This window comes from Sus scrofa, chromosome 8 (assembly GCF_054392235.1).
Source record: "Sus scrofa isolate SSC_HxYL_T2T_F1_AM1 chromosome 8, Sscrofa_HxYL_maternal_Yorkshire_Landrace_v2.0, whole genome shotgun sequence".
NCBI classification, from domain to species: Eukaryota; Metazoa; Chordata; class Mammalia; order Artiodactyla; family Suidae; genus Sus; species Sus scrofa.
In genome coordinates, this window is record NC_139390.1 from 102,519,468 (window position 1) to 102,541,527 (window position 22,060).

Genomic DNA, 22,060 nt, shown 5'->3' on the forward strand with positions numbered 1-22,060 from the left:
AGCCTACACCAGAGCCACAGCCATGCGGGATCCGAGCCATGTCTGTGACCTACACCACAGCTCATGGCAACGCCAGATCCTTAACCCACTTAGCAAGTCCAGGGATCGTACCTGCAACCTCATGGTTCCTACTCGGATTCGTTAACCACTGTGCCATGACGGGAACTCCCAGTTGGCTAAAATTTTGTTGAGAATTTTCGCATCTATATCCGCCAAAGAGATTGGCCTCTAGTTTTCTTTTTTGGTGATATCTTTGTCTGGATTTGGAATTAGAGTGATGCTGGCATCAGAGAATGTCTTTGGTAATGTTCCTTTTCTTCATCCTTTTGAATACGTTTAAAGAGGATCTAAGTACCTCTTTGTATTTTTGGTAGAAATTGCTTTTGCCTGATAGTCATATAGGGTCAAGTACATCATTAAAATTGAAAAGAGTCTTCTTCTTCAATCTTTTGAAAGTTTTAGGAGAATGGGTATAAGTTCCTCTTTGTATGTTTGGTAGAATTTACCTGTGAAGCCACCTGGTCCTCGAGTTTTATTTGTAGGTATGTTTTTATGCCATATTCAATTTCATTTCTAGTGGTTGGTTTGTTCAATTGATCATTTTCTTTTTTTGGGGGGGGATCTTTTTTTCTTTTCCAGGGCAGCACCTGTGGCATATGAAAGTTCCCAGGCTAGGGGTCTAATCAGAGCTGCAGCCGCCGGCCTACACCAGAGCCACAGCAATGCGGGATCTGAGCCACTTCTGCAACCTACACCATGACTCATGGCAACATCAGATCCTTAACCCTCTGAGCGAGGCCAGGGATTGAACGTGCAACCTCGTGGTTCCTAGTCAGATTCGTTAACCAAAGAGCCATGATGGGAGCTCCCTGTTTCTTTTTGATTCAGTTTTGGCACGCTGTAAATCTCCAGAAAGTTTTCCATTTCTTCTAGGTTGCCGAATTTGTTAGCATACAGTTCTTCATAGTATTCTCTTATGTTTTTTTGTATTTCTGTAGTATCACTGTGACTTTTCCTTTTTTGTTTCTTATTTTATTTGGTTTTTTTTTTTTTCTTTTCTTTTCATTTCTTTTTTCTTTCTTTTTTTTTTTTTTTTCCTCTCCTTGGTGAGTTTGGCCAGGGATTTGTCAATTTTGTCTACCTTTTCAAAAAGTCAGCTCTTGGTTTTATTGATTTCTTTCTATTTTTTTTAATCTCTATTTTATTGATTTCCTCTCTGATCTTTATGATTTTCTTCCTTCTACTGACTTTAGGTTTTGTTTGTTCTTATTTTTCTGATTCATTTAGGCGTTGGGTTAAGTTGTCAATTTGAGATTTTTCTTTTTTGATGAAGGCCTATATAGGTATGAATTTCCCTCTGAGCGTTCCTTTCGTGGCATCCCATAGATTTTGAGTGGTTATGTCTTCATTATCATTTGTCTGGAGGTATTTTTTTAATTTCCTTCTTGATTTCCACATTGATCCATGTGTTTTTTAGTAGCATGTTTTTTAGTCTTCATGTAGTAAGTTTTTTCTCATTTCTTTTCCTGTGGTTAATTTCTAGTTTCATGCCATTATGGTCAAAGATATTTGAAATAATTTCTATACTCTTGAATTTGTTAAGGTTAGCTTTGTGCCCCAGTATGTGATCACTTCTTGAGAATGTTCCATGTGCACTTGAGAAGAATGTATATTCTGATTTTTTTGGATGTAAAATGTCTTTAAAATGTCGATTAAGTTTAACTTTTCTCTTGTGTCATTTAGGATCTCTGTTCCCTTATTGGTTTTCTGTCTATAGGATCTGTTCATTGATGTGAGTGGGGTTAAAGTCTCCTACTATGATTATATTCCCATCAATTTCTTCTTTTATGTCTATTAGTATCTGTTGTAGGTATCTGGGTCCTCCTATGTTAGGGGCACATATATTGACAATTGTAATATCCTCTTCTTGAATGGATCCTTTTACCATTAAATAGTGTCCTCCTTTGACTTTCTTTATGGCCTTTGTTTTAAAGTCTATTTTGTCTAATATGAGTATTGCAACTCCTGCTTTCCTGTCTTGTCCATTGACATGAAATATCTTTTCCCTTCCCGTCACTTTCAATCTATATGTGTCCTTTGCCCTAAGGTGAGTTTCTTGTATCCAGCATATTGTAGGTTTTTGCTTTTTTTATCCAGTCTGCCACTCTTTGTCTTTTGATTGGAGCATTCAGTCCATTGACATTTAAGGTGATTATTGATAGGTATGTATTTATTACTATTTTAAACCTTGTTTTCCAGTGGATTCTATGTTTCTCTTCCTTTTTTTTTTTTTAAGTTGGATGGTTTCCATTTATTTTATGTTTGAGTATTTTTATTTTCAGTTTTTTTAATGTAATATTCGGTTTTGATTTGCGGTTGCCCTGTTTTTTAAGTACGTTAATCCCTTCCTATATCTGCTTGCTTTTGCCTGATAGTCATATAGGCTCAAAGACATCATTAAAATAGAAAAAAAGAATCTATATTTCCTTACTTTCCTTCCCCACATTGTATGCGTTTGATGTTTGGTTTTTTTGTTTGTTTTGTTTTTTACATCTTCATGTTTAGATCTGTATGCTGGCTTATTTAAGTAACTGCTTTCTAATTGTGGTTTCCTCCATCCTAATTCTTCTTTTTTTCTTTTTTCTTTCTCTCTCTTTTTTTTAATTTAGATAAGTTCTTTCAGTATTTCTTTTAGACTGTGTTTAGTATTGCTGTACTCTTTTAGCTTTTGTTTGTTGAAGAAATTCTTTTTTTTCCCTTGTATTTTAAATGGTATTCTTGCTGGATAGAGTATTCTAAGTTGCATATTTTTTTCCTTTCAGCCCTTTAAATGTATCTTGCTACTCCCTTCTGGCCTGTAGTGTTTCTGTAGAGAAATCAGCTGATAGCCTTATGAGGGTTCCTGTATAATTAATGTTTTGCTTTTCTCTTGCTGTCTTTAGAATCCTCTCTTTAACTTTTGCTATTTTTGTCATAATATGTCTTGGAGTGGGCCTGTTTGGGTTCAATTTGTTTCGGGCTCTCCGTGCTTCCTGTATCTTGATATCAGTATCCTTTAGATTTGGAAAGGTTTTAGCCATAATTTCTTCAAATACATTTGCATTCCCCTTTCTTTTTCCTTTCCTTCTGGAATTCCTATTATGCGTACATTGGCCCGCTTTATATTATCCCATAGGTCTCTTATATTGCTTTCATGTTTTTTCATTTTGTTTTCTGTCCTCTGTCCTGATTGGGTGGTGATTTCCATTATTTTATCTTCCGTGTCACTAATGTGTTCCTCTGCATTATTCATTCTGGTCTTTATCGCCTTTAGCTCAGTTCGTATCTCTGCAAATGAATTTTCTAGTTTCTCTTGGCTCCTCCTTATATTTTCTAGTTCCTTTCTAAAGGAATCTGCATTACAGTTCATATCCTCTCTTTATTTCTTCAGTATTTTCAGTATCTCCCTTTTAAACTCAGTGTCTGTCAGACTGCAGAGGTCTGTTTCATTGTTTGCTGGTTCATGTCAATCCTGTTCCTTTAACTGGGAATGGTTTCTGAGCTTCTTCATCTTTCTTATGTTTTTCTTTTTCTATGAGTTTAGGGAATCCAACTTGTAGTCTTGGGTGACTGCTTCTATGCAAGAGCACCCCTTTGTATTTTGTGGAGGGTTATTAATTATTTTGGGGGTGGGAGTGTGAATATTTGCTGTCTCTTTCTTCGGTTTGGGCAGGCCATTATTTCCAGGATGCTCAGTGTGTTTTCAGGGAGAAGGAGGCAATGGGTAGGGCCAGCAGTCAGTGCCTGGTCGTTAGACTCTCAACAGTAGCAAGGATCTGCAGGAAGATGGCACAGGCTACTCCTAGTTGCAGGACCCTGGGAAGTGGTAATAAGCTCTAGGCAGATCTTCAAGGTGACCAGAGTATTTGGCAGTAGCAGCAGCAGAGTGCATGAGTTCCTAGGGGAATGAGAGCAACAACGGCTTGTGTTTGATTCCAAGGCCCTCCTCTGAGGTGATTGGAACCACAGGTGGTTCCTGTTCAAGGACCCCTACTGGGAGCGGGCCATGACCATCTCTAGAGTCAGTGATAACTGTGGTGGTTCCCCCACTCCCACCCCACGTGTAGACCATGCATGAAGCAACCCGTCTCACTTAGCCCACATAGGAGGTTCTGTACAGGCTGCTCTTAGTTGCAGGATCCTGGGAAGTGACTGAGATCAGGCATGTGGACCCAGAATGTTTGGCAGTGGCAGCAGCAGGGTGGATGTGTTCCCAGGGTTGCAAGAGCACCAACAGGTGGTGTTCGGTCACGGTGCCCTCCTCTGTAGTGCCCTTGAGATGAATGGGGCTGCAAGTGATTTTTGTTCAGGTATCCCCAGTGGCAGTGGGCCACTCCCACCTCTGGAATCAGAGATGCCTGCAGACCACGCAAAAGGCACCCTGTCCCACTTAGCCCACGCAGGAGGTGCTACACCGGCTGCTCCTAGTTGTAGGGTCTTTGGAAGGAACAGTGACAAAGTGGGTGCCACCCAGAGTGTTTGACAGTGGCAGCTGCAGAGGGCAGGTGTGTTCCTAGGGGAGTGAGAGCATCAGCATATGGTGTTTGGTTGCAGTGCCTTCTTTTCTTTTTTGCCAACCCCTGAGGTGATTGGGGTCACAGGTGGAGCCCACTCCCAGGCCCCCAGTAGTGGCAAACTGTGCCTCCCTCTGGCCTCTGAGATGACTGCCGCAGTCTGTCCCTGTCCCCTGTAGCTCGTGCAAGAGGCACCATGTCGCACTTAGCCCCCTAATGCCCTTAGCCCACACAAGAGGTGCCTGGCCACCAGTAGCCTGCACAGGAAGCACCCATCTGCCCTAAACAAGCAAGAGGGTTATTGCCACCCCTAGTCTGCACCAGAGACACCCCACCCTCTGAGAGCCCATAGGCATGCGCACGCTCCACTGCAGGGAGTTTCCTAAGGCATCCGCCCTCCCTCCTCTCCCCTCCCTAACAATGGCGCCTTGCCTCTCCTGTGTCCAGTGTGTGAAAGTGTCCAGACTTTCTCCCGGGTTCCCTCTGCCGGTGGTGTTCCTCTCTTCAGCCCGTGGCTCCCCTGCCCGTGGTGCACTGCTCATTAGCCCCTCAGGCTGTTCCTACACAGCCAGCCTCAGTCTTCTCCCTGGGACTGACCTCTGGAGCCTGAGTCTCAGCGCCTAGCCCCGGCCAAGCATCTCAGGCTGTGGTGTCCAGACTGATGCTTCTGATGATCTGTGTGGCTCTCACTCTGCTTTGCTGTTCTCGGTACAGCTGAGGCACTTTTCTCAGCGACTTTGAGGTCCCATTGACTTGGCTGACCTCTCCGTCTGTTAGGTGGCTTCCCGGGGTGTGGGTTCCTTTTCTCTCTCACAACTCCCTCTCAGGAATGCTAGTCCTGTCCTGATTACTTTTCTCTCTTTCTAGGTTTTCTTATTTTGATGATGATTTCCTTTGCTGTGCAAAAGATTTTAAATTTAATTAGGTCCTAATTATTCATTTTTGCTTTTATTTCCTTTGTTTTAGGAGACAAATTCCCCTCCACCCAAAAAAAATACTGCCACAATTCGTGTCAAAGAATATTCTGCCTGTCTTTCTCTAGGAGTTTTATGGTTTCCAGTCTTACCCTAGGTCTTTAATCCATTTTGAGTTTATTTTTGCGTATGGTGTTAGAGAATGTTCTAATTTCATTCTTTTATATGTAGCTGTCCAAGTTGCCAGCACACTTACTGATTCTTTTACATGTAGCTATTCAGTTTCCCAGCACCACCTAATGAAGAGACTGCCTTTTCTCCACTGTATATTCCTACCTCCTGTCATAGATTAATTGACTATAAGTGTGTGGCTTTGTTTCTGGGCTGTCTTTTTTGTTCTATTGATCATTATATCTGTTTTTGTGCCAGTACCATTACTGTTTTGATTATGTAGCTTTTTAGTATAGTTTGAAATCAGGAATCATAGTTTCTCCCTCTACCTCTGTTCTTCTTTCTCAAGATGTTTTTTGCTAATCAGGGTCTTTTGTTTCCATACAGATTTTAAAATCATTTGATCTAGTTCTGTGAAAATTACCACTGGTATTTATTTATTTATTTATTTATTTATTTATTTATTAAATGGCTATACCAGTGGTATATGGAGGTTCCCAGGCCAGGAACTGAATCCAAACCACAGCTGCAAACTATACTGCAGCTATGGCAACACCAGATCCTTTAATCTACTGCTCAAGGCTAGGAATTGAAGCCACACCTCCACAGTGACCTGAGCCACTACAGTCAGATTCTTAAACCCATGCACCACAGCAAGAACTCCACCCCTGGTATTTTTATACATAATGCACTGAACCTTTAGATTGCCTTGAGTAGTATGGTCAGTTTAACAATACTGATTCCTTGAATCCCTATATTATTGTATTTGATGAACTTTATTTTCAGTAAAATGGTTTTAAAATTAAGATTTCATTTTTTCTAGTTTCAATGGAGATTGTAATATTAGTAGATAACTCTGTTTACGTTATTTTAGAGATGGTTGCAATTCCTTGGGAAAATTTTTACCTTGATATGTGTTTGTTTTAAATGATGTTTTCTGGTTATAATTATATGAATTCAGTGTCTTGAAGTTCTTCTGATATTATAACACATTTTTCTTTCTGGGTTTATATGATTTTGATCTAATCAGTCTTTTAATTTGAAATTTTCTATGCTTTTTTGTGTAATTTTAAAGCGTGAAATCTTTATAATTTAAGATTAAAGTTGAATTTAAGGCTTTCAGAGGTTATATAAATTATGAAAGAGTTATATAAGGATATGCTGGCAAATAAAGCCTCTATTCTTAATTTCATAATCCTGAAGATTTTTTTTTTTTACTTTTTATTAACTGGAACTAGTAAGAAATCAAATGAATTTTATGAAATACAATGAAAAAAATAAAATCCTAGAAGATTTAAAATCCCATTTCCACTTAATTAACTAGATGAAATTATTATCATACTTAAATTTTTTCCTTAATCACTTGTTTTATCAATTAATAAGGTATAACTTCTGTTGAAAAATTACAGTCTTTCTAGGAAAAACTGAACTATGTATCTTGGAATTAATTATGACCAATTTAATTCATTCACAATTGTGATATATATTTTCTAGTAGCATATTATTTAATGTTTTTTAAATCACTTCTAAATTCTGAGGTTGATTTAAAAATGATTTTTGTGGGTTTTGTTTTGTTTTTTTTTTTCCGTTTTTGGCCGTCTGGTGGCATATGGCATTCCCTGGCCAGGGATCAGATCTGAGCTTCAGTGTGACCTAAGCTGCAGCTGTGCCAATGCCAGGTCCTTAATCCACTGTACTGGGACATTGATCCTAATGTGCCACAGCAGGAACTCCGATGTTTATGTAAACAGTGATTTTTGACCCAAATGTTTATTTAGTTGACAACTGAATCAATAATTACTGTTACTGAGTCTATATTTATAATCTATTATTGCATTAACTGTTCAAAAGGTTGCACAGTGAATTAAAAGATGCTGTTGAAAAGCAGTTGGAGGCCCTTCCCTTTGCCACAGAGGTGGGAAATGAGATATATACAGATGATGAAACAGTCAGGAATCTTCAAGAACAACTACAACTGGCCAATCAAGTGAGTGATATATACAAACACACATATATCTGTAATTATATCTCAAATATCAGAGAAGTTTTAAAGATATGTATCAGTCATTTTTTATGAATGATAACAGAATATCAAAATTGTTAGCTTAGTGGCTTTCTACAGCTTGCAGTGTAGTTAACACGTAGCAAAACTTGCAGTATGTACCCTCCCTCATAGTAATTGAAATATTTGGAAAGCTCTATTGTGTATATCCTGTTTTTAGCACTGCCTTTGTTTTGCTAATATGTAAGGCAATTTTATTTTAATTTATAATTTTTGTATCTTAGGTATCTCATATCTTGTATGGATTTGAATCTCATTCTACTTCCTGATTTAATAGTTATCTATGAAAAATCATTTTTTTACTTGGAAATTTGGTTTTGGAATTCTTTGCTTTTGAAAGTGATACTTTAATCAGATAGGCTGTTGATAAAAGGAACATTATGTAGCACTGAGTTAGTTTTTAATTTGTAAAGGGAAGGAATTTGAAAAAGCAATAGGGGAAAAATAATGAGGAAAGCATGTTCTTTACTCAGTTCTAGACTAGTATTTCAGGAAATATTTGTTAATTTCAATATAGATATAAATGAAAATTAATTTAGACTTACAAATACTTTCTAACCAGATTTTAAGTATGTCTTGTGAAAGCTGTGACAGAATATGCATTTCTTATAACTCCTGCAAAATATTATGACATACCATAAAAGATAAGTGTAAGAAAAGACCATAAGAGTGTAAAAGAACTCTTACTTGTTACACCTCTAATATAAGCAATAATTATTGGTCATACCTTAATAAAACTAAAACTTCTTAATTTAATTTGTAAAAAGAAAGAGGAGTGCAAAACTAAATAAGATTTGTAGTTTCAAAAAGCATACAAAACAAAAATTCTATCTCTAAAAACACCTCTCTCTAGTACTTTTTTTACTATAATTTCTAATGCTAAATTTTATTTTTTTAAGCACTTGTTTCCTCACTTCTCACCCCTTTCTCCTACCTTCTCTCCTATCTTTGCCTTTCTCCATCTCCATCTTAGTTGTTATATTATTTCTCTGAAGATGGTCCTGCTTTTTGTCTACATTTTGAATAATTATTTCATAGATTTGGTGAGATCCAAGTTTCAGTAGTCAGAAATTTAAAAAACAGATTTGTTAAAAACAAATTTTGCCAAATCTGTATAGTACTTTGTATATCAATATGAAATTTTGCTTAGTGAGAGTTTAGGCAATTTTATAAAGTATGAATAATAGAAAAATGTTAATAAATGCATAAAATAATAATGTCAAATGTTAACTACTCTTATTACTTATACATGCATGTTTATTAATTTTAAAGTTCTAGTAAAACACAATGCAATTGTTTTGTTATCCATCTCTAGATTGAAAGGCCTTTGTGTAATGCGTGAAGATTGGGTGAATACAAAGTGAACAGATTAAAAACAAAATATAATTTATAGCAGAAAATGGAGAGAAAGTAGAGAATTCTTTATTATACTTTATGAAATTAATATATGTAGAGAATTTAACTGACTATTCAAATATTTTCACCTATTACACAAATATTTATTAGGTATCTATTACATATGAGGCACTATGCTTAGCATTGATTCTATAGAGGAGAATGGCGGCACTTTTGTGAAGCACACAGGTTTTTGGGGAAAAAAAAGTATGGTCAGACTTTTGAGTTTGGTCCCCATTCTTCATTCTAGCTCTGTGATCTTTAGAAACTTGTTTGTGCTTCACTTTCTTCGTTATACATAGAGAGATTATAATTCTTATGGTGTTCTTACGGTAATTAAAATTTTAAATCCTCATAAAGCACATAGGGTAATGCCCAGCACACATGTAAGTTCATAAATTTACCTACTATTTTTATCCTTTTTATCAGCATTATGCCTAAACAACAAGATAAAGAAGAATTGAAATTAGGTGCCAAAGGTTCTGTATAGGGCAAGTATAATTGCTTTGGAAGCTGATAGCACTAGTACAATATCAAGTACCTAACTTAATATTTTCAGTTTAGAGTATTTTGTTCTATTAAAGTATTGTGGTTTATAAAAATCTTTCTGGAGGACAGTTTGGCAATAAGAGTCCTAGAAATGTTCAGATCCTTTGACCAATTAATTAGATGATGACATCCACATAAATTCTAGGAATCTGTCCTAAGAAAGTGTATATAAAATATATAAATAAATATATTAATTATAGTATTATTTTGATAGTGAAAAGTTGGATGTAGTTTAAAATTCTGAAAATATGGAGTCACTTAAATTTTATTTGTTTCCAAATGATAGACTGTGTATTAGTACAGTGGCTCTCAAACTTTGGTGTGTATCATAATCACCTAGGGGCTTATTGAAATAAAAATTGTCTCCCCCTCCCCCAAATTTCTGGCTCAGGAAGTCTGGAATATAGCTCAATAATTTATATTTCTAACAGGTTCTAAGGTATTGCTGCTAGTCCTTTGAGAACCACTGGCTTAGGAGAATCTGGTTTTTCTAACTAGTAGTCCAGATGATTCTTACCATCAGATAAGTTTAGGAAACTGCAATCATTGGAAGTATGAGGCATTTTTATGGCCATTCTATTGAAAATAACACAGTCTTAAAGAAATAAAATAAATTGCACAGGGTCATTCAGCCAGGAATTAGAAATTCAACCTAAGCCTTCTGGTTCCAAATTCTGCTTTTGTCTCCAGATTTTAAAACTACCTAAGTTTCAGGCAAAACTAGTCAATGATTTTAGAAGTCAGGGAAATGGTTATTTTGTGAGCATTGTATTATCCGAAAGAAAGGGGCAACTGTCTTCTAGGTGCTAGTAATAATGTTTTCTTGAACTGGGTGCTGGTTACATGGGTGCGCTCATTGTCCAAATTCATGATTTGTGTGTTTCCGAATGCATGTTATATACCACAGCAATAGTTTCCTTAAAACTTAAAAACATGCATTTATTTGAAATGTATACTCATTACGTTCCTAAAATGACTATCTTTTCACTACACCTTCTCAACTACTTACTAAAACTGAGAGAGGATTAGCTCTAACCTGAGATTTAAAATCTTGGGCTTTAAAGACAAAGAGATGAAAGTTTCTTCTTGACTCTGTCAACAACTTGCTAAGGGACTCCAAGGAAATGGCCTGAACCTCAGTTTCCACTTCTCTAAAAAGAGAATAATGTGGAGTGTCTGGGTGGCTCAATGGAAGTGAATCTCACTGTTATTCATGAGGACTCAGGTTCAATCCCTGGCCTTGCTCAGTGGGTTAAGGATCCAGCGTTGCTGTGAGCTGTGGTGTACACCCATGCAGCTTGGCTCTAGCATTGCTGTGACTGTGGCGTAGGCCAGCAGCTACAGCTCTGATTTGACCACTAGCCTGGGAGCCTCCATGTGCCGCAAGTTCATCTTTTAAAACACACACACACACACACACACACACACACACACACACACACACACGAGAATAATGCTTTCCATATGCTAGTTTATAGTATCTCAACCTTTTTGGTTTCAGGACGCTTCTTCAGTGTGCTAAAAAATTATTGAGAACTCCAGAGAGCTTTTTATTTTTGTGTGATATTTATCATATTACTAATTAAAACTAAGACTTTTTAGAAATGGAGCATAAGGGTTCATTTTGGTAGCCATCAGAGCAGTGACAACAGCACAAAGTATATTATATAAATTTTGGAACAATCCACTGTACACTTTATGTGAGAATAAGAGTGAAAAGGGCAAGTAGTATCTTCATATTATTGTGGACATAATTTTATCTTCAAGGGTGCTCATACCACTCTTTGAGAATTGCTATACTGAAAGAATATTTAATGACTTGAGAAAATTCTCATTATAAAAGGCCAGGTGAAAATACTGCAATACAAATAGAACTCTATATGATTCCTATTTTTTTAAAAGAAAAAAAATACAAAATTCTCCCCCCAAATCACATTTATAAATAAGAATACTTCCAACATTTATAAAAATTATTGTATCACAGATGTCAGCAATATTTATTATCAGGTGGTAAGAAATATCAGGTAATTTTATTTTCTTCTATGTTTTTCTGCATTTTCCTAATTTTCTACCAAAAAAAATTTTCTACTTTGGCAGTCAGAATAAAAACCTCTTGTACTTTAGCAGGGAGAGTTTTCTTCAGTAATTTCTATAGCTTACACTTTTTAGGATCATGGACAGTGGTTTAAATCTCTATCTCTGATTGAAGCATTTTAATTTTAACTGTTAAATCGGAATTAAAAGAAAATTTCAAACTAAACAATTTTAATCTTTAAGTTTATTCTCTAAATAATTATTAATGCAACTTACATACCAAGAATATTACAACCATAGCATCTTATACAAGTTTTGTTTATGTTCTGTAAAAGAATATGATTCATTTGTACAATGCAATAACCTGCTAATATTTGAATGAGTTCTCAAATGTTTTTATTTCATAGGAAAAAACTCAGGCTGTGGAACTCTGGCAGACTGTTTCTCAGGAGTTGGATAGACTACAGAAACTTTACCAGGAACATATGACTGAGGCTCAAATTCATGTAGTTGAAAGTCAGAAACAAAAGGTAATCTTATATTTAATGATTTTCCTTTATATTAATGAGAAGTTGCATACTGTAGAAACTCACTTTTGCAGAAGAATGTTCCAGTCTCTACCTTGTTATTTATGTTAGCAATAAATAGATCTTTGATGCTTAGAAATTTTTTGAACACATAAGATAATCACAGCAGTGCCTAGTGTACATTACGTTTTATAGTGTGATTAGCATCGAAAGCTGTATTTAGTGCTAAGAAGCAGCTATAAGATTATTATGTGTAAATGGGCCTCCAAAGCTTTTATATTGTGATTTTTATACCTGTTTGAAAATGACAAAAACTATTCATTAGATCATGGAAAGTGAAGAAGGCTGCTCAGATATGGTAACAATGCTATATAAAATGAAAATGTTAACAATCTTGAATGTGATCTTTTACTAAAATAGATGTAGTTTGCCTAACATAAATTAATCAGATAGGATTTTACAATAGAAAGGGATTTTGATGGTTACTAAGGATTTCTTTCTATTCAAAGCAAGAATCATTTTATCTTCTTTTAAAGTGGGTATCTAGCTTTTTGCTTTTTATGTCTGTTGACAAGAACTCACTGTCTCACAAGACCATTGGAAAATCTGCCTCCCTTAGCTTTCCATTGATTCTTTTCTGCTTGGTATTGAAAATTATGGGGTAATTCCAATTCTGTTCACTTGCCTCTGGATTTTGAGAAGGCAGCTGTTTAAATATGTTGGTTATCATGCCTCTTTTCAACTTTCATGTATAGATTTTTCAAATTCCAATTTATGACTGTTCCCGTTATTATCATTATAACTGGGAATTTCCACCTAAAGAGATCATGATAATACTTAACAGTGTTTCACAGTTTACAAAATGGTTTTTCCATACATTCCCTGGTTTGGAAATAACTGAGCCATAGCACTTTCACCTCTGAGATCTAGAAACCATTTCTAATATAAGTGTGTTCTTCACGTAGGTCAGTCAACTAAGCCATTAGGTTGCTGGTGGAGGGGTTTCCACCTAAGATCATTCTTATACTATAGCTATGCAGTTAGGGTTGGTGTTTTGGGATTGTTTTGTTTTGTTTTGTTTTTGTGTAAAACTTTAAAAATAATACTGTGGTGTTATTTCCTTTATTATCCATCAGTCTTGAATTATGTTACTCAAAATATTAACAGCTCCTCTCAACTTAGTGTCACCTGCACATACGATGTTTAATCTGATCATAACAGATAATTGAAATATTTAGAGCATGTGGGGCATACAAGCCATGAGAATTTTAAAGAAGGGGGAAAGGCACTACAACTCCTGTTTTGCGGTTTGTATTTTGTAGGTTTCGAATAGGTTTGAGTGTGGCTTGCCATTATTGGATAAGGTCTCTCTAGCATATCTACCTACTAATGCATTGATTTCTAGAAATAATTGTTTCACATAAAACATAAATAGCTACATTAGTTTCTACATTGCCGCCTTATTTTATTTTGTAATCATTAAAAAAATTTCTCTTTTCATTTCTCCAACTGTTAATTCACACAATAATTGTTCGAAGAAATACAACAGGTATCATTAACTTAGCCATAATGATTTTAGTTTTGATCTTAGTTTAATTTTAAATATGGGTTACAAACAAAATGCTGTTTATGTACCCTCCCATCTTCTTCCTGTAGGATCAGCTGACCAATTTTCAACACCTGACCAAGCAACTTCATGTTACTAATGAGAACATGGAAATGGTAAGTGAAAATATCCATTTAGTGCACTTCTTTATAAACTAGAAGTCGTCACTGTAATGGTAATAATATTTATTTTTGCTAAGTCAGATCAATAAGAAAAAAAAACTTCAAATTTAAAAAAGGTAGGCAGTGCTCTTTTCTTTTTGTCTCTTTCTTTCACATTCAGTAGTATAACATGAAGTTCATGGTAGTTTCTAGAGATCAAAAGCTAACATCTGGAGTTCCCATCGTGGCTCAGTGGTTAACAAACCTGACTAGAATCCATGAGGATGCAGGTTCGATCCCTGGCCTCACTCAGTGGGTTAAGGATCTGGCATTGCCTTGAGCTGTGGTTGTAGGTCACAGACACAGCTCAGATCCCGTGTTGCTGTGGCTCTGGGATAGGCTGGCAGCTAGAGCTCCGATTAGACCCCTAGCCTGGGAGCCTCCAAATGCTGCTGGTGCAGCTCTAAAAGATAAAAAGACCAAAAAAAAAAAAAAGCTATCATCTATCTGAAAAGTAACCTAACCTGAAAACCCTCTTAGGGTCCCTCTTAGGGTCAGGTAAAATTTCCTGAGAATATTCTATACTGTGAGCTCCTCAAGGAGAGGACTCATGCTTTGTTCGTAGTATTTCCTCTAGAGCACAATTAGGAATACAATCAGAATAGTGGAACTGTTAGACAAATGAGTAACCCAAATCCTTTGAAACAGTAAGACATTAAGAACCATTTATTAGTTGATTGACCATCAGTCACCTAATTGCTGTACATAAATTTCTCTTTAATTTTTTCCCAAAAGAAATATCATTAGCCTTCCCAAATCTGTTCTTTACCTTTTTTTTTCCCCTTCTTCCTTTTCTTTTTCTCTTTTCCTTCCTGGAATTTTATTTTACCTCGTTGAGTAATAGGATTATGACATCCCAGGTAATTCCTCTTTTTCCTTTCTTTACTTTGCTTAGTTACTCCGCAGTTACTCCGCTAATTCTTGTTAATACCTAATGAAAATGTCTTTGTTTAAAAGTGGAGTTGTGCCCATAGAAGTAAGTTTATCCAATTTTATTCTACTTTAAAAATTTTGTGTTCTCATTTACCATGTAAGAAATTATTAGATAATTTTTTCTCTATTTAATACTACTTTTGTAATATTCAGAACTTCTAGTCACTTATAATTTTTAATAATATACTTATTGGAGTTTTAAAATAATATTAAAGTACTCCAGAATAAAATGGCGACTGATTTCCATAATTAAGAAAGCCTATTTCAGAGTTCCTGTCATGGCGCAGTGGTTAATGAATCCGACTAGGAACAATGAGGTTGCGGGTTCCATCCCAGGCCTTGCTCCCTGGGTTAAGGATCCGGTGTTGCCTTGAGCTGTGATGTAGGTCGCAGACGCGGCTCGGATCTTGCGTTGCTGTGTCTCTAGTGTAGGCCGGCATCTATAGCTCCGATTCGACTCCTAGCCTGGGAACCTCCATATGCCTCAGAAGCAGCCCTAGAAAAGGCAAAAAGACCAAAAAAAAAGAAAGAAAGAGAGAAAGCCTATTTCTACGTGACATTAATAGTTCATAATTGTTTATTCCTTCTTTCAGTATTTCCTAGAATTGAGAGTTCCCATCATGGCTCAGTGGTCAAGGAACCCAACTAGTATCCATGAGGGCGTGGGTTCAATCCCTGGCCTTGCTCAGTGGGTTAAGGTTCCAGTGTTGCCGTGAGCTGTGGTGTAGGTCACAGACATGGCTTGAATCCTACCTTGCAGTGGCTGTGGCGTAAGCTGATGACTGTGGCGTAGGCCAGCAGCTGTAGCTCCAATTTGACCCCTAGCCTGAGAACCTCCACATGCCATGGGTACAGCCCTAAAAAGACCAAAAAAATATTTTTTTTCTAGAATTGTGCAGGTTATATAATCCTTTAGTATTTTATATCACAGAGCATGTATTTTACAATCCCAAATCATTCTGATAAAAGTCATAGGAAAGAACATTTGAATATTTATAGGACATACTTTAAAAATTTGTAAGGTAGACATAGTTTCAGGCCAAAACTAAGATTAATAAGCTCTGGATACAATAAAAGTGATTAAGGATTGACAAGTTGGATAAAGCATTGTGTTCTAAAGAACAGTGAAAAGACTGTCCTGTTGGTTAAAATAAAGGAACATGGCCAAGAGAAATTTTAAGACTTTGGAATTTTTCTTAATGTATCAAACATTAAGGTTAGTAAACAAGACACTACTAAATGTAAAGGGAGCTAGTGAAGTGCTGATAAATATTTTCTAAGTTTCAAAGAGCATTCAGAGCATGGTCGTAGGAGGAAGTTTGAGTCAAAATAAAATAATTTCCATTAAAAAATTTTCTGATTACATGAATAAGCTCATTAAAGGAATAGGTTCCTATAGATGTACAATAAATTGATGAGTATACAATAAATAAAATATTTTATAACCAATGTGCTATAGTAATATACAGAAGGTAAAATGCCCTGACCTGAATGGTACATAAAAATACAAGTTTATATTTGTTTATTATTACTATAGATGTATTAAAAGTTTATATTTCCTAGGGATTGTCTTTACTGGAAATCATAGTTTTCTTGAGATTTACTTATCTCTATAAAGTAACTCAAAAATATTTGTCGGTTGTGTACTAGTTCTTTCCACTGTCATAAGTTCTCTAGTTGGGCAAGAGAAATGTGCATCTATCCACAAAGCCCCTGTCTAGTTGGTAAAAACATTAATGACATATAAAATAATCTGTGCATAAGGTGCTAAAACAGATGATCGAAAGGGATAACACCCTGGACCTTTATGAATTTCCACATTCTGTGGTTTTGATATAGTATATAATTTTCTTTGTGATCATATATACAGATAAATAAAGCCATATTCATATGCAGCTTTTGAGCCCTTGCTAGCCTTGTTAGCAAGTTACATGTGTTTTTTCTCAAAAGTAGCTTCTTAAAATTCACAATTCTGACTTAAACTTATGCTAATTACCCTACATAATCTACCTTTATGGTGTTCCAAATAGTAAAAAACCAAGCATTAATTATACCAGTTCCAAGACTATATATAATAAAACATTAATGGTACATTATAAACGTCATAAAGATTCAGAGAGGTGAGTCAGTTTGGGCTGAAGTTGTTGAAACAACTTCATTGGAGAATTTGAAACTATATTTAAGATCATCTATTTCCTCAAATGATGTAGGCATCCTTCTGTTAAAGGCTTTTCAGGTTAGATGATTCTCCAGCCCCTGCTTTGAATATTCCTTGTTAAGAGATCTGGTCATTTCCCCCAAAGAGCCTGTTCCTTTGAACTCTAATTATTAGAAAGCTGAAATCTCTATTACCAGATTTCCTCCCACTGATACATGATTTTACCTTTTGAGTAACAGAAAAACTCAGTTCTTTTTCAATTCAACCCACCAATAATTTGCATATAACTGTATATCTTTTATGACCCATGCCCAGTGTTACACCCAGTTTTTGTTTTGACTTTTCTGGTGTGGTATAACTTAACCTACCTCTCATTATTATATCCTTTTTTCTCTGCATGCCGTAATTCATCTCTTAAATTGTGGTCTGTAAATTAAATACCAAATTCCAGTCTGGAGTAGTCTACTTCCCATTAGGTGAAGATGCAGTCCTCAGGGTCTCTTTCATTTCTCAATTAAGTCATTCATTAAAGTGTAAGTACTTAGCATGTACTAAATCATGTATTAGATGCTTGGAGTTCTGGGTGAAGCTGGTCCTCTTCAGCAGGCTCATGTTGTAGCTAGGAATACGTAAACTTCAAATATAGTATTTAAATACAGTGAAATGTGCATTTTTAAAAGTGTCTAAAGTTTTTATCAAAATGCAGAAGTGAAACAATTTTGCCTCAAAGTGAGTAGACCGCACAGGGTATGCAGGGATGAATGCTGGAAGACTGAGGACATCCCAAGTACAGGGAAATAAAGAAGGATTTTAAAAATAGGTAACTGTACTTTATATGACTTTGCCTATATGGCATATAAAGATAAGGATGATGAATTTGTGCCACCATGGTAAAACTAGCACTTATGGAAGATAATCAATTTCCATAGAAAATTTCTTTTTAGACTTAGAAGACTGTGTAATATCTTACTTTAGCTTTAGCAGACCCTGAGAAGAGTCCAAACTGTCATTTATTTAAGAGATAATACCAGTGAGTACCAGTAGGGAAGTTGAAGAAACCAGACCAGGAAGTGAAGAGAAGGCAGCCAATAAAGGGTTTTAACAATCAAGCAAATTAACTGAAACTTAATCCCACTGATAAACTCTGGAAGTCAATTTAGAAATAGGCTCAGAGTTATTCCACCATGGGGCACAAGAGTTTGGAGTTTTTGCATACCAATTTCCTTCAGTCATTTTTTTGGTTCTTTCAGCATAGGCTGGGGGCATGAATTTTGTACCACCTGTCACCTTCTGTTAGGTGAACAAAAGAGGCTCAAAAGACCAGGAAAAAAAAAACAGAAGGCACAAAAATGTGGATGCAGGTAGTCTGAAGTGGAGTGGGTGTCCACTGAGGTAATAAAGGCAGGAAAAAATGGCCAGGGTTATATTTACTATCAAAAAATATAATCATTATTATGACTCATTTCATTTTTGTCTGTTTATATACCCTTTAATTAGTCTTTTAAGATATAATTTTAAATATTTTAATATTGAATTTTTTTTTCTTGTGGCAGACTAATCAACATTTTCTGAGAGCTGTAACTGAACAAAATGTGGAGATTGAGCAACTCCGAAAACAACTTAGGTATGTTCAAAGATGACTTTTATTATTTTTGTTAATAATTATTTTCATCAAGGGAAGTGATGATGTCATAATTTTTTCCCTGAGTGAGTGTTTTTTCTGTCTGTTTAAAGTTTTTGTTAGTAGTTTTTTGTATATATCACCTTTTGAGACAAGAAGAGTTCTAAATCAAAACTATTAGGGGAGTTCCCTGGTGGTACAGAATGTTAAGGAACTGGCATTGTCACTGCAGGCTCAGGTTACTGTTGTGGCCCAGGATCAATCCCTGACCTACGAACTTTCACACACCACAGGCACAGCCGAAAAAAAAAAAAAAAAGAATTATTGCTCAGGAGACAACTTTAATATATTTTAATATATATGCACGGACATGTTCCATGATGAGAAAACCAGTGCTTATGGAAGAAAATAAGTTCCCTTAAAAAATTCTTCTATACGCACCTTTCTTTGGATTCTCCCCTAAGCAGACCCTAAGACTTCCAAAGCACATAGCTTATTTAGAGGTAATACCAGGGACCACCAGTGGAGGAGAGGAAACTGAGATGGAAGGGGAGGAGAAGGCAGCCATAAGGGGTTTTAGAAAATCAGGCAACTTAATACTGTAAGTATACAGTTGTTTAATAATTATTACATTTATACACTTCACAGGAAAAGCTCTAAATGACCAAAAATATTCTTTTTTTACTTTTTATTCCTCGATAATATTTAAAATTCAGAAGCATAGTCATATAAGGGTTTGTGCTATAATGCTGTCATGTCGAAATACCTTTAAATTGTAATGTAAATTTATATTTTACAAAAATATTAGTTTGTTAAATGAACCTTGCTATTTATTTTGCTTTCCTACCGTCATGTATCCTGCAAAATAATATATTGGTTTTTTAAAGAAATAACTTGCTTTATGAAATTTTATATATCACTTTTTATATTTTTATTAATTTCATGAGCTTTAAAATTTAATTTAATGAATTTATCTTCTTTTCCCCTAGCATTTTTACTTGTGATCTCTTATGTGGTCCTTCTTATTTCTTCCAATGTTTTTGATTTTGCAGTTTAAAATAGTAATGATTTATTTAATTGCAAGATCTTATTCCTACTTTTTCAAAATTAAAATAGTTTGTTAAATTACGAAAGTAATATAATTCCATTATAAAAAAAACTTTAGATAGTATGAAAGTATGTCAAATTGCAATACAATCCTGGCAGTAAATTAATACAGACTCCACAGGTTAAGAGCACAGTGCCCAGTGTGACTACACTTAACTCAAACATCAGCCCCCAATTCAGGGGTCCCCAGGCCACTCACACCTCTGACCAATTGAATACAAATATGGTGTTGCCACTAACTATCCCCCGCCCAGGCTCAATAGTTATCTTAAAATGACTCTGAGAACTCAGAAAAGCACCATACTTATGATTGAAATTTTGTTATAAAGGACATAAATCAGAACTAGCCAGAACAAATAGACATACTGGGTGAAATCTAGGAAGGTCCCAAAAGCAGAGCTTCCATGTCCTCTGCCCATGGAATCAGGGTATGTACTATCCTCCTGACATGTCTTATTTTCACCAACCAAGGAGCTCACCTAAGCCTCAGTGTCTTGAGTTTTTATTTGGGTTTATTATGTGCATATGATTTCTATTAAATATAAACGATATATGTTAAAATTAAATGTTTTTGTAGTGACCGCAACATACAATAAAACCCTATATAAGTAAACTTCTGAATTTTAAGTGTTTTGACTGGTTGGATGTATCATTGATCACTTGATTGAACTTAATCTCCAGACTTCTCCCAGTCCTTGAGGGTCAGGAGTTAGCCCTGTAGTGCAAGGCTCAAAGCTTCAACCTTCTAATTACATGGTTGATCTTCTCAACATAGACCTGATCCCATCCTGAAACTTTCTAAGGACCTACTCTGAGGTATTTCATTAGCATAAACTCAGGTATGGTCCCAAGATCCTACCATGAATAATAAATATACTGCTCTACTTGGGAAATTCCAAGGGTTTACATGCTCCATCCTAGAAACTTAGACAAAGACCAAATTCTTTATTATACAACTTAAGTGGAAGATGAAAATCACATAGTTCCATTATTTAAGTCTTTAAGTTTATAACTTAGATTTATGTATTTAAATATTTTTGTTAAAAATGAGATGATATACATTCTGTCTAAAACCCTTGTTTTTTTTACTTATTGGTAATATGAACATCATATCAATATCATGGACCATAATATTATTTAGTATATTATTATATGGTTGTGCTGTATTTATTAGTTAAATTCTTATTCACTTTCCAATGTTATTTACTTTTCATCTTTTTTTTTTTTAATTTTCCCACTGTACAGCAAGGGGGTCAGGTTATCCCTACATGTATACATTACAATTACATTTTTTCCCCCACCCTTTCTTCTGTTGCAACATGAGTATCTAGACAAAGTTCTCAATGCTGTTCAGCAGGATCTCCTTGTAAATCTATTCTAAGTTGTGTCTGATAAGCCCAAGCTCCCGTTCCCTCCCACTCCCTCCCCCTCCAGTCAGGCAGCCACAAGTCTATTCTCCAAGTCCATGATTTTCTTTTCTGAGGAGATGTTCGTTTGTGCTGGATATTAGATTCCAGTTATAAGTAATATCATATGGTATTTGCCTTTGTCTTTCTGGCTCATTTCACTCAGGATGAAATTCTCTAGCTCCATCCATGTTGCTGCAAATGGCATTATGTCATTCTTTTTTATGGCTGAGTAGTATTCCATTGTGTATATATATCACTTCTTCCGAATCCAGTCATCTGTCGATGGACATTTGGGTTGTTTCCATGTCCTGGCTATTGTGAATAGTGCTGCAATGAACATGCGGGTGCATGTGTCTCTTTTAAGTGGAGTTTTGGCCAGATAGATGCCCAAGAGTGGGATTGCGGGATCATATGGAAGTTCTATGTATTGATTTCTAAGGTATCTCCAAACTGTTCTCCATAGTGGCTGTACCAGTTGACATTCCCACCAACAGTGCAGGAGGGTTCCCTTTTCTCCACAGCCCCTCCAGCACTTGTTACTTGTGGATTTATTAATGATGGCCATTCTGACTGGTGTGAGGTGATATCTCATGGTAGTTTTGATTTGCATTTCTCTTATGATCAGCGATGTTGAGCATTTTTTCATGTGTTTGTTGGCCATCTGTATATCTTCTTTGGAGAAATGTCTATTCAGGTCTTTTGCCCATTTTTCCATTGATTGATTGGTTTTTTTGCTGTTGGGTTGTATAAGTTGTTTATATATTCTACTAGAGATTAAGCCCTTGTCAGTTGCATCATTTGAAACTGTTTTCTCCCATTCTGTAAGTTGTCTTTTTGTTTTCTTTTGGGTTTCCTTTGCT

General features: G+C 35.7%; 1 protein-coding gene across 13 annotated transcripts in view; it reads left to right on the plus strand.

The window, feature by feature from the left end:
• Nucleotides 1-22,060, plus strand: part of SCLT1 (sodium channel and clathrin linker 1) — a 265,145-nt gene that overhangs the window by 105,346 nt on the left and 137,739 nt on the right. For all 13 annotated transcript variants that reach the window (XR_014813019.1, XR_014813018.1, XR_014813020.1 and 10 more), the window contains exons 6-9: nucleotides 7,490-7,625; nucleotides 12,086-12,208; nucleotides 13,862-13,927; nucleotides 18,617-18,687. Coding sequence is in view for 5 of the 13 variants with exons in the window: in XM_084972937.1 (XP_084829063.1) it covers nucleotides 7,490-7,625; nucleotides 12,086-12,208; nucleotides 13,862-13,927; nucleotides 18,617-18,687 (396 nt within the window). In the remaining 8 variants the exon portion in view is untranslated. The remainder of the gene's footprint in view (nucleotides 1-7,489; nucleotides 7,626-12,085; nucleotides 12,209-13,861; nucleotides 13,928-18,616; nucleotides 18,688-22,060) is intronic.